Source organism: Elephas maximus, chromosome 2, assembly GCF_024166365.1.
Source record: "Elephas maximus indicus isolate mEleMax1 chromosome 2, mEleMax1 primary haplotype, whole genome shotgun sequence".
Taxonomy (NCBI): Eukaryota; Metazoa; Chordata; class Mammalia; order Proboscidea; family Elephantidae; genus Elephas; species Elephas maximus.
Genome location: NC_064820.1, coordinates 153,006,107 through 153,018,412, shown reverse-complemented (window position 1 = coordinate 153,018,412; position 12,306 = coordinate 153,006,107). Strand labels below are relative to the sequence as shown.

The 12,306-nt window shown below is 51.3% G+C and overlaps 1 protein-coding gene across 2 annotated transcripts in view; it reads left to right on the top strand.

Annotated features, from left to right (window-relative positions):
- The window catches only part of NRG2 (neuregulin 2), a 208,393-nt gene that overhangs the window by 174,991 nt on the left and 21,096 nt on the right, over positions 1 to 12,306 (top strand). For both annotated transcript variants that reach the window (XM_049873799.1, XM_049873798.1), the window contains exons 3-4: positions 612 to 730; positions 10,152 to 10,272. In XM_049873799.1, the coding sequence (XP_049729756.1) occupies positions 612 to 730; positions 10,152 to 10,272 (240 nt within the window). The remainder of the gene's footprint in view (positions 1 to 611; positions 731 to 10,151; positions 10,273 to 12,306) is intronic.

Genomic DNA, 12,306 nt, shown 5'->3' with positions numbered 1-12,306 from the left:
GTTTGAGCTCAGAGTTTGGGCACAGTTGCCATGGGAACCCATGAGCACAGCGACTCCTCCAGGTACCTGGGAATAGGCCTTACCTGGATCTCAGAGCCCCTGGGACCTTCACCTGCCACCTACATATTTAGAGTGACAGGCTGCCCCTTCTAGGGAAAGTTACGGCAGTTGGTAAGCCCGTGGTAACCGTGTGGAGGGGAAAGAGAGGGGACACTGGGAATGGGAGGGCACTGAAAGAGCAAGAGCAGGAGTGGGGACCATACGACTTCCCGAGGAGCCCCAATTTTTTCTCCCAGGAAGAGTTACAAAGAAGGCTCAGCCCTAGGAAAGTAGACATGAGTATTCACAGGTTTAAAACGTGTGTAGCCATGAGCCCAGCCCTGTGTTCTCCTGAGGGCCCAGGTTTCACTCCCACTCCAGGGACTCAGGGTTGCTCCTGGGCCCCAGATATGGCTGGTCTGAGGGTATCTACTTCCCATCCACCCTGCAGGGCCATTGTGGCTCTGTGGGGAGAGGTGACCGGTAGGTGACCAGTGGATGACCAATGGGGAGCCACAGCAGGCCTGGGCCCTGGCTCATGCCTCTCCCCCTCTTATCCCCTCCCTAACCAGAAAGAACTCACGACTCCAGTTCAACAAGGTGAAGGTGGAGGACGCTGGGGAGTATGTCTGCGAGGCCGAGAACATCCTGGGCAAGGACACAGTGCGGGGCCGGCTCCACGTCAACAGCGGTAGGTGGTCCCCCAATGAAGGGAGGGGTCCTAGAGGGGTTCGTTCGGCAGGGCGAGCCAGTTGCCCCCCAGCCTTGGGAGGCCTGCACATGATCTATCTTGTACTGGACTCCCCTCCCTCCTGTTGCTGCCATATCAAGCCCGAGATCTCGGCCAATTCAGAGAAATGCAGTCGAAGCATAAATGTTTAGCTTTGTTATCTGGGCCTGGAAGAGCCGCCAGCTCTCGTTTTAAATACCCTGAAAACTAAATATTTTGAAATCAAGAGGTGGGGGTGGGGGAAAGGATATTTTTAGAAGGCAATTATGGGAAGTAGGGTTGCCAGGAGCAGGGCTACGGGGAGAGACAGGCCTGGGGCGTGAGCCAGCTGACGCCTGTAGCCTGTTCCTGTACTGGGCACCCAAGCGCAGGAAGCCTCCACTGGGCCGTGGGTTGGGAGGCTTGGGGGCCTTGGGCCCCTGAGGACAGCCTCTTTTCAGGGGCAGCAGGCCCTGCTCCCATAGCCATCCCCTTTCGGAAGCCTCACAAGGTCAGGGCCTCACTGTACCTCTCAGCATCCTCTCTCCATGGTGGCAGTTCCAGCTGCATGAGAGAAGACTGCCTTCCCGTTGGGCTGTCCTCTCAGGCCCTGGTTCTTTCCCTTGAATGGAAAGTTGCTTCACCTCTCAACCAAAGCTGCCTTAAGCCGTGCCCACTCCACTCTCTTCTTTCCCAGGAAGCATAGCCCAAAGATTCCACATCCCACAGATCTCCTGCCTCCTTCCAACACGCACAGTCTGAGCATACCATTTGGCTCCCTATTTATTGGTGTTCACTTCCAGTCCTGCCCTGTCACAGAGTCACATCCTGTATCTGAAGTCACCTGCCTGCATTTCTACCAGGTAGCCTTCCAGTGCTTCCTAAACCCAGCGTTGTCTAAAAGAGAACTTGTAACACCCCCTGCCCTTGAACCCTTGGACAAAAACTTGGCCCAGATCCTGTCCATCCTATTTGGTGAGGCATTCCCCAGTTCTCCCAGTCACTCAGACTCCTTGGACTCCCTTACCATTGTGTCTAATAAATCTAAGTCTCTAAGTCCTGGTCATTCTTTGTTCTGGATCTGTCTCACACCTGTCCCTTCCATTCCAACCGTATCTCAAGGACAACCTTGGTCCAGGTTTCATCCCTACTCACCTGAACTATAGCAATGGCCTCTTACAGTGCTTTTTTCCTGCCATGTCCCCCACCTCGTACCGCAACCAAGCTCTCAACAATCTGGCTCAAATGCGGGGTCAGCCGTAAATGTAGTCAGTCCCCTTTACATCAGTTCTTATCCTTTCTCCCAGGCAGCTTTCCTCCCCTGACCACCCAATAGAGCCACTCCCAGCTCTGACTTTACTCCTGAGCCACTTCTTGGCTAACAGCAGTCTTCTGGCATCTCTTCAGTTCTGTTGTTGCTGTTAGGTGCCATCAAGTCGATTCCAACTCATAGTGACCCAGTGTACAACAGAACGAAACACTGCCTGGTTCTGTACCATCCTCATAATTGTTGCTGTGTTTGAGCCTATTGTTGCGGCCACTGTGTCAGTCCATCTTGTTGAGGGTCTTCCTCTTTTTTGATGACCCTCTGCTTTACCAAGCATGATATCCTTTTCCAGGGACAGGTCCCTCCCGATCACATGTCCAAAATGTGCGATGGAGTCTCACCATCCTCGCTTCTAAGGAACATTCTGGCTGTGCTTTTCCCAAGACGGATTTATTCATTCTTCTGGCACACCATGGTATAATCAATATTCTTCGCCAACATCATAATTCGAAGGCATCAGTTTTTTTTCGGTCTTCCTTATTCATTGTTCAGTTTTTACATGCGTATGAGGCGACTAAAAATACCATGGCTTGGGTCAGGCGCACCTTAGTCCTCAAAGTAACATCTTTGCTTTTCGACACTTTAAAAAGGTCTTTTATGGCAGATTTACCCAATGCAATACATCATTTGATATCTTGACTGCTGCTTCCAGCATTGAATGTAAAATGAAATCCTTGACAACTTCAATCTTTTCTCCATTTATCATGATGTTGCTTATTGGTCCAGTTGTGAGGATTTTTGTTTTCTTTATGTTGAGGTGTAATCCACACTGAAGGCTGTAGTCTTTGATCTTCATGAATAAGTGCTTCAAGTCCTCTTCACTTTGAGCAAGCAAGGTTGCGTCATCTATGTATCAAAGGTTGTTAATGAGTCCTCCTCCAATCCTGATGCTGCTTTTTTCTTCATATAGATCGTTCTTCAACTCTCTTCCTTGTTGTTGAACTTTGTGGATGGGACTTCCCCATGGGATTGTAAACCTACAGTTCTACTCAGACACACATAGTGTTGCTATGAGTCAGAATCGATTCAACAGCAGCTAGTTTATTTATTGAGAGCTTACTCTGTGCTAGGCTGTGTATTATCTCATGGACCCTTACTCAAGAGCATGATGTATTTTATACATTATGTAACTGAAGCTCAAAGAGATTAGATATTTTCCCGAGGTCAAACAGCTAGCCAGTGATACGGCTATACAATGAGGAAGTGATTGGTAGGCACTTAGACTGTGAGCACCATAAGGTCATGTGTATCTTACTTACCCCACAGGGCCTAGCTTAGTGCCTGGCACATTGTAGCTGGCTAGTAAATATTATGTGAAAGAACTTACAACCTGTCCCAAAGCCTTTACTAACTCCCCCATACTCCTGCCCAGTCTTGATAGCAGTGGTGGTACTTGGGCCCTCTGCACCTCCCATCCAGGGGCCTAGACAATGGACTGTACCTGGAGTCTAGTACCTGGCCACCTCCAGCCATGGGGGATAGACATTCTCAGAGTCACTTTGGATATGAGGCTTTTCTGTTTTATTAGTCAAGACTTTCTTGGATACAACTGATAAGAACCCAACTTAAAAGTATCTCAAGGAGTTTATTCATTGGCATTTAAAACTGGGAAGTCCTGAGGTAGAACTGACCCCAGACATGACAGGGTCCAATAACTCAGACTGTGGGTCATGACACTTTCTCCCTCTGTGTATTGGCCTCATTCTCTCCACCTGTGAAAAGAGCTTCTCCCATGTTTGGAGTGGGAAGAGAGGCCATGGCCTCAGATAGCCCCAGGTTTATATCACCCTAACCAGCCACCCAGAGAAAACAGACATCTGCGTTTCTGTGTCCACATACAGGGATGGATCCTGATTAGCCCTGCTTGACCTAATCTCTGTGTTCAGGAAGATAGGCCACCATCCTTTGCCATGCCTGGGTCACACAGTCACCTCTGTGTATGCGGAGGGGTTAGTGAGAGGCAGAGTACTGTGAGTGATGGCCCTGCCAGTACTCACTGGGGCACTTCCCTATTAGCAGAGGAAGAGGGCAGGCTGCCATGCAGAAAACCACAGTAGTGCCCTGTCTCCTGCCTGGACCTGGGGCCTGAGACTGGGAAAGGTTGTGAGACTCCCCTGCCCCAGATAAACTGCAGCCCCACCCCACACCAGGCTCCTGTCAGCCCTCTGGGAGCCATGTTCTAATCAGGCTGGGAATCAGACAGCAGAGCCTTTGGTCCAGGAGCTAAGGACAGACCTGGAATCACAGGCCTTCCACAGGGATCCTTGCCCCTTGTCCTTCCAGCCTGGCAGGAGAGCAAGAGCAGTGGAAAGAGTTCAGAGATTTGGTCCAGTCACAGCTACATCATGCAACCCTAAGCAAGTTACTCTGCCTCCGTAGTCTTTGGTTTTCCCATCTACAGATCACGAGGCTGGGCTAGAAGATTTCTACATCCCTTCTTCCCAGACTTCTGGGATTGTGATGTTGAGGCTAACATCCTGTGCACTGAGCCACCACACACTCACATGCACACACACACAGCACACGCCTCCTCTGATGCCCTGCTGCAGTTCGTGGCAGGCAGAAGCCTACCCTTGATGTAGGAAGGTGGCCAGGGCCACTGCAGGGGACCAGGAGGCTCTCACTCGGGACCTTTTCCCAGGTAGAGATGCCCAGGCTCCTTGTTTACCCACAAAAGCCGGGAGACCTGCAGCAACCGCACCCTGGGGAGGGGGCAGAGGGCGGGCAGCGGGCAGCTGTGCCTGCCCCCCTCTGACTCATCTCAAGGTGGGTTGGCTTGGCCCGCCCAGGCCCCAGGGAAGCCAGGGCTACAGGGGTGGGGCCTCCAGAAGAGGGCATGGCAAGGCCAGGGAGGAGCAATGGGTTTCTCCAGGATCATCACTTCAGCTCCTGGCTGGCTACTGCTCTGTTGGGGTGAAGCTCAATGCTTCTTCCCAAAATCAGAGTAACTCCCCACCACCCCTCACTTGCAGTCATAGCCCTGCCAGCTCACATGAGGCATCCTGCCTTACTGAGCTGGCTGGGAGGAGGAGTCAGCAGGAAGTTTGTGGTGCTTTTAGCAAAACAGTCAGCTTGTTCCAACCCACTTCTGAGTTAAGAGAAACCGCCGCCTTATCCCCAGGTGAAAGGGAACCTGGGAATGTCCTGAGGAGGCTGTACCAGTCCCAGGATTTGAGCTGGGCCTGGCTTCGTCCCATAGGGTAGGCAAGTTTGATTTGGGATGTCTGTTACGGGACCATGGAAGCGCTGGTGAGGTCCCTGTCCCTAGACTTAAAAAGGCTAGCCTGTTTAAACACACACACACACTCACATGTGCTTTAAAAAAAAAAGCAAGTACTTATTCAGCAAGGCCCTGCTCTGAGCTCTGAGGAGTCACAGTCTTGCCCCCAACAAAGTCCTTCAAATAGCAGGAAGCTAAAACCTGAACTCCGAAGTGTCTGCCTATTCTAACATACTAAAGCGGCAAGACAGGCAGCTTTACTACAGGGGGAGGGGCTACCAGGCAGGTGAGAGGGCAGCCCCAATGGCTGAAGAGACTTTTGAGCTGGGCCTTCAAAGCAGGGCTTCAAACCATTTCGTTCCAGTTCAAACCCCTGCTGAGAATTTGCATCTCCACCCCAGATATGCTGAATCAGAATCTATATTTTAACAAGATCCCCCAGGTGATTCTTACGTAAAATAAAATTTGAGAACCACCACTCTACTAGTGGTTCTCAGAATTGGTCACTAAGCAGCATTAACATCGCCTGAGAACTTGTTAGAAATGCAAATTCTCAGCAGGTGTTCAAACCAGAACTTAGAAGCCCTGCTTGAAAGATAAGCGGAGGTTTCTCGGTGAGCAAGAGAGAAGAGCAGTTGTAGTAGCAGCATGAAGCAGGGGGAGAGTATCTCCACTCCATCAACTCCCATCTTGGCCCATTCTCAGTCTTCAAGGGCTCTGATAAACTCATTCACACCAAGACATTAATGGCTGGTAACAGCTTCCTGGGTTAACCCCTCCAGGGCATTTTTTAATTTGATATAATTTATATACCATAAAATTCACTCTTTTAAAGGTACACAGTTCAGTGGTTTTTAGAACATTCACAAAGCTGTGCAACCATCACCACTATCTAATTCCAGAACATTTGCATCACCCCAAAAAGAAGACACGTATCCATTAGTAGTCACTCCCCACTTCTCCTTCCCACGCCACCTGATAACCACTACCTACTTTCTGTCTCTGTGGATTTACCTATTCTGGACATTTCGTATCAATGAAATCATACAATACGTAGCCTTTTGTCACTGACTCTTCCACTCAGCATTATGTTTTCAAAGTTCATCCATGTTGTAATATGTATCAGCACTTCATTCCTTTTTATGGCTACATAATATCCCATTGTATGGATATACATTTTGTTTATCCCATTTATCATTTTGAGTTCTTGGATTATTTGGGTAGTGTTTCCACAGTTTGGCTATTATGAATAATACTTCTATGAACATTTGTGTACAAGTTTTTGTATGGATATATTCTCTTGGGTATAATAGAATTGGAATTTCTGGGTCATAAAAAAAAATGCTATTTCTATGTTTAACTTTTGTGAGGAACCACCTCCAAACTCTTCCCACAGCTGCTACACCATTTTACATCCCCAGCAGCAACGGATGAGAGTTCTAATTTCTCTACATCTTCACTAACACTTGTTATTATCCTTTTATATTATTATTATAGCCACATTAGTTTTGATTTGCTTTGCCCAAATGACCTCTCAGGAATGTTTGCACTTAATAGGAGACAATGCTTTAATCTACAAGAAAGAGAATTTAGAGGACCATCCAATATCAGCATCAGCCAAGGAGGCCAGACTAGCCCCCGGGATGGTAGCAGAAGGCATCTGTCTTTCAAGAATCAGATGTTCATTTGTTAATTTATTCATTCAGTAAATATTTGTTAAATCCCTACTATGTGCCAGGCACTCTGCTAGACGATGAAATTCCAGGTAAATGTGACTGACATGGCTCCTCCCCTGATGGAGCTTACACTCTAGTAAAGGAACTAGTCATTAAACAACTCGTAAGTACACAAGAATCATTGAATCTGTTAGAATAAGTCCTACAAGTAGAAGCGTACAAAGCTAAAAGGTATAAAAGAGGAACCTGGCTAGCCTATCTGAGACACTGATATTTTGGAAGTCCTAGGCTGGACAGCACCCTTGTTAGAGGAGCCGGACTGAGACCAGCATGGTTTGAATAGTGAAAGACAAGCTTAGAAGATGGAGTGGGAGAGGTGGAGAGTCCCGCCTCGGGAGGAGTGGGTGGGCTTTACTCTGAGTGCAAAGGGAAGTTATTATGGTCTTCCAAGGAAGAAACGACGGTGGCCTGGACTAGGGGAAGAAGGAGTCGAGAACTCTGCTGAAGGTAGAAATGGCAGCCTTTGGTGATAGACGGTTGTGGGCAATAAAGGAGGAAGAGAAATAAAAGATGCCCACGAGGTTTTTGGTCTGTGCCACAGGGGGATAAAGTGCCATTCAGGTACTGAGATGGGTACAGCTGGAGAAGCAGGTGTGGGGGCAAATGAATAGGCACTCAGTTTTGGATGTGTTGAGTTTGGGGTGGCTGTAAGCCACTCAGGGGAAGTGTCAAGGGAGTAGCCAGACTCTCCAACTTAGAGTCACCTTCTCTTCTCCAAGCACAGGAAGACACAGTGAAGAAACGCAGATACACTGACAAGAAGTATAGACATTTTTTCCGGGAGCCCATATGCTGGAACCGAGTACCTTTGCCACAGTGTGAATGCACCTTTCCAGGTGGAAATCCTCCTGGTGTGTGGCTCTACCATGGCCAGATGTGGGCTGAAGTGGCTTGGGAAGGCCCTGCCATCACAGAGGGGTGGCCACAGGATACTTCTTTCTGAGGTGGAAAGGCCTATGGTTGCTCTTCCCCACACCCTCTGTGGCTGGCTCCCCCATTGCCATCCCTAACTGCCTTTACTAGGTCCCAGCCTAGTCCCAGTGGCAGCCTGGCTCTGGTAGCCACAGGCTCAATGCAGCCCAGCCTGGGGCCCATCTCCCTTCAGGAGCTGGCCTCTGCCTCCCAAAGCCTGAATGGGCATCAACATGTATGTGTGACAGGCCCGAATGTGCAGCTCTGGTCCTGTCACCCAGCACCCTCACTACTCTGTACTGCTCCCACATCTTGGGAAGAACCAGCACTGAGGGTGCAGTAGTGGGTAGCCTCTGCCACCCGGGGCTGGGCTTGGCATGTCCCATGGCTTAGCCAAGATCCACAAGAGGACCTGGCCCTGGGGTCTGTGTAGTGTTTGCATTCATCTGCTTTCATTAAGGCTTGATGCTGACATGCTTTTCCACAAGGGACTTGGTGACTAGTGAGATATTCAACCAGGGTCAGGGGCCCTGAGGCCTTATCACAATGCACATCATGACTCTGGACACGCACCCCACTGTTCTCTCTCCTCACTCCTCCTTGGCAGTGTAACTGCAGGGCAGGACAACCTTTCAAGTCCTCCTAGCAACAGGATTTTACAGCTTGCAGGCGTAGTCCATTCAGCTGTTGCTCTTCTCTGTCCCTTTCCTAATTCGCTGGGTCTCACTGACCCAAAGTGGGGCAGGGACCAACAGGAGACCTCCTTTCCCCAGCCAGTATGTGGGTCCCAGCTGGGTTTGGGCTTGAGCATAGGAAGGAGACCCCAAGATGCAAGAGTAGGGCCCCAAGATGCCAGCTCAGCAGCAGGCACGATGTGGAGAGGAAGGTGGGAGCTGGCCCTGCCCGCTGGGTTTTATCAGCAAGCTCCTCAGACATATACAGAGGAGAGCTGTGTATACACTCCCAGTCCCCCGCGCTCCATCTGTCTCCCCACATGTCTAAACACTGAGGGCGCCAAGTGCCTGCCCTCCTCCTCCTCCTCCTCTCACCCCTATTCCTGGGAGGGTGGTAGAGACTCAGTCCCCTGGGGAGACAGAGCCAGCCAAGGTAGGACGGGCCATCTCAGTCAGGAGGCCACTGCTGGGTGGGTGCGGGGGCCCTCAGATCCCAGAGCACTGAAAGGGAGCAGGAGCCCATTTCTGACCACCCTATCTGGACAGAAAGCCAAGGGGGCTATCTTGCAGATGGAAGCTGACGTTTGGAGCAAGAATTTTAGCTTGAAACCAGTTTTTTGGATACCATCCTGATGGTATTCTGATGGGAGGAGAGCTTTAGTTACCTTTCTTTATCAAACAAACCTGATCGATCCAATGTGCAGTCCCAGCCAACAGCCTTAAAGCCCAGTCCTGTTCTCATCCAGTTTTCACATCCCAGTTGCCCCCCTTCCCCAATTCCACCTCCTCCCCAGCAGCCTGAAGCCCATGATGTATGGCTTGGGCCATCCAAGGCCCAGAGACTCAACCCAGAAGCTACAGCTAACTACATGGGGGCTGCCTGGCTTGGGGGCATGGAGAAGACCAGGGATGCTGCAGAGATGGGGCATAGTGGCCTTTGTAGCCTTAATGGGAAGCTTGTAGCCAGCTCAGCCCTGAGAGGAGAAAGAGTGTAAGCTAGGATTCCCCTACACACACACACACCTTCCCAAATCTTAGAAAATGACAGTTCTCAACAGGTGCCATTCCTCTCAAGACCCAGAGCCCCACCCCAAGAGCCCACCCTAAGAGCCCAAGCAGTGCCGAGAATATCAGAATCACCTCCTTGCACCACCCTGTGCCTTTGTTCCCCACATCCCACGTGCCTGCAGGGGAGCCCCCTAGAAGTCAGGTAGGGAAGGGACAGAGTTTTCCAGCAGAGAACGTGGTTTCTGCTATCTTCACACCACCTCCAAAAAAGAAAGTTTTCCTGACCTTTGGAGGTTTGCCCTTGAGCAGGGGTGCAGAACCTTTCTGGGAAGATGGGCGCAGCTCATGGCAGCCTCCCATTTGCCTTACTGGTGACTAAGAGGGACCAGCAGGCCTTCCCTCCATTGCTGCAGCCTCTTATAATTTTCCAGCTTTGAGGTGTGATATTCAGGGTCGTGAAGGAACTGGACTCTGGGGCCTGGGGTGGTCCCAGTTGGTCACTAGCATGTGTCTCTCATACCCCCAGTGAGCACCACTCTGTCATCCTGGTCGGGGCATGCCCGGAAGTGCAACGAGACAGCTAAGTCCTATTGTGTCAATGGAGGCGTCTGCTACTACATTGAAGGCATCAACCAGCTCTCCTGCAAGTAAGTGACCAGTAGGGGTGGGCATGGGGGCAAGAGTAGGGTGGGAGAGGCTGGCGCAGAAGTGGAGGGCTCTAGGAAAAGTGGGCTGCAAGCCACTGACAAGGGATCCCCAAGGGGTGCAGGCAGGGAGGTGTGCCCCACTTACCAGCCCTTTCCTGGGATACAGGGAGATGTAAGCTCTAAGGAGCTCCAAGGCTTCTGCCAGGCCCCTACCCACCCCACCTCCCAATGTTCACCTTTCCACCAACACCCTTTAGGGAGATGGGGCATGCCAGTCTATGCCTTCCATGGGCACTGGGAGTCTGTTCTCTCGTTCTCTTTCTATCTCTCTCTTTCTCCCATTTTCCTCCCCTAATCTCTCAGCAACTCTCCAAATGTTGTTCTTGATGAACATCTCCCAGGGCATGTCTTCCCCAGCAGTGAAGAGCCTGGCAGGGTCAGGCAGAACACAGTTTCCAGGGCCCTTGGTAGCTGAAGGTCCTGCTCTTGTGGTCTTGAGGGGAGAACCCAGTTCTTGCCTCAGGATCTGGCTGCTCTCCCTGTCCTACAGAACCGCAGTATCCAGACATGCTCTGGGTGCTGCCTGGCCCCCCTCGGTCCCTAGCCCCCTCCCTATGGGGTGAGGGGCAGTGCTAAGGAGGGAGCTGTGCAGATACTAGCAAGGGTACCATGTTGGGGGTGGCCCAGTGTGGGAGGTCAGGGTTGAAGAGAGGCTCAAGTCTGGGCTTCTATGCCTTCCCAAGGTCCAGGGCCTGCTCTCTGGCCTGGTGGGGCTTCCCCAGCAGGATCTCCAAGGAGCTCAGAACCACCTCCTCCCCTGAGCAAACAGGGTGGTTGGGGACATGGCAGTGAGGGAGGGCTTGTTCAGGCCCTGCCAGATCTTCTGGACAGTTGGGCCCACAAAGCCCTCTTGACAGATTTTCTGGTAGGTGAGTGAGGAGTAGGGGGAGCTTGGTGAGGGCAGCATAGGCTCTGGGCAGACCTTGGGGAAGAGGGGGAGGGAGGCTAGCTAACAACTTTGGTTTTTCAAAGCAGCCCGAGTCTAGGACCCTAGCAAGGTGCCAAAGCTGCCCCATTCCCATGGCATCTGGGAGTATGGATGGAGATCAGAGAGAGGTGATTGTCCTTCCCATAAACAAGGTCAAGTCCAACATGCCTCAGCTCTCCTGCCCCAGGCAGACAAGGACCGCTGCCTCTGGCCTCTGGCCTCTGGCCTCTGTCTCCAGATCTGCAGCTCCCTCCTGGGCCATGACCCTTCCCACGTGAGGTGTGGTGAGGAGACTGGGACTTTTAAAGACCCCTCTACCTAACAGTGTTATAATGAGAGACCATGCCCCCTTCACACCCACCTCTTGATGCTGGGTTAGGTTGGCCTTGATTGCCAGGCACAACTGTGGCTCTTGCCCTCAGCTGGCCTCCCTGGCCCTACCTTTCACCCACTGCCATTCCCACTTCCCCCATCCTAAATCTCACAAAACAGTCCTAACAGTGACAACAGGTCCTCTAGGGAGTTCCCAGCCTGGATTCAGCCATCATCCTTCCCCTCCTTCCTCTAAGAGGCTGTCACATTAGTTTTACAGACCCTGGGAACATGCCAGCCTTGAAAATACTCTGAGCTCTTTGGAACAGATCTACTAGAAACTCACAGGGGCCCTAGAATACCTCACAGACACAGCACAGCCCTACGGCCCTCTCCCCTAGCCCCCCTCCCCAGGTCTCTCCTCTTCCCCAGCCCCTTGGACCCCTGGACCTTGAAGGAATTCAGCATTTTAACTGGAATCAGCCCCTGGCTCCAGGGCCATGGGGATCCAAGGTTCCAGCACTAGAGTTTAGTGTGGGAAAAAACAGTGATGAGATCTCTGGGCTCCCAGAGGCCCCTGCCAACAAGGCTGCGTACTATGGACCCCTTAAATCTGAGAGGAGCAGAGGCAGGAGCCTGAGCCATTGAGAAGATGGTATCCTGTCCCCCACCCCACGTCTACCCCTAACCAGGGCAACTGGGGTTCATTGCTTAGGCCTTGAACTTGGTACCCA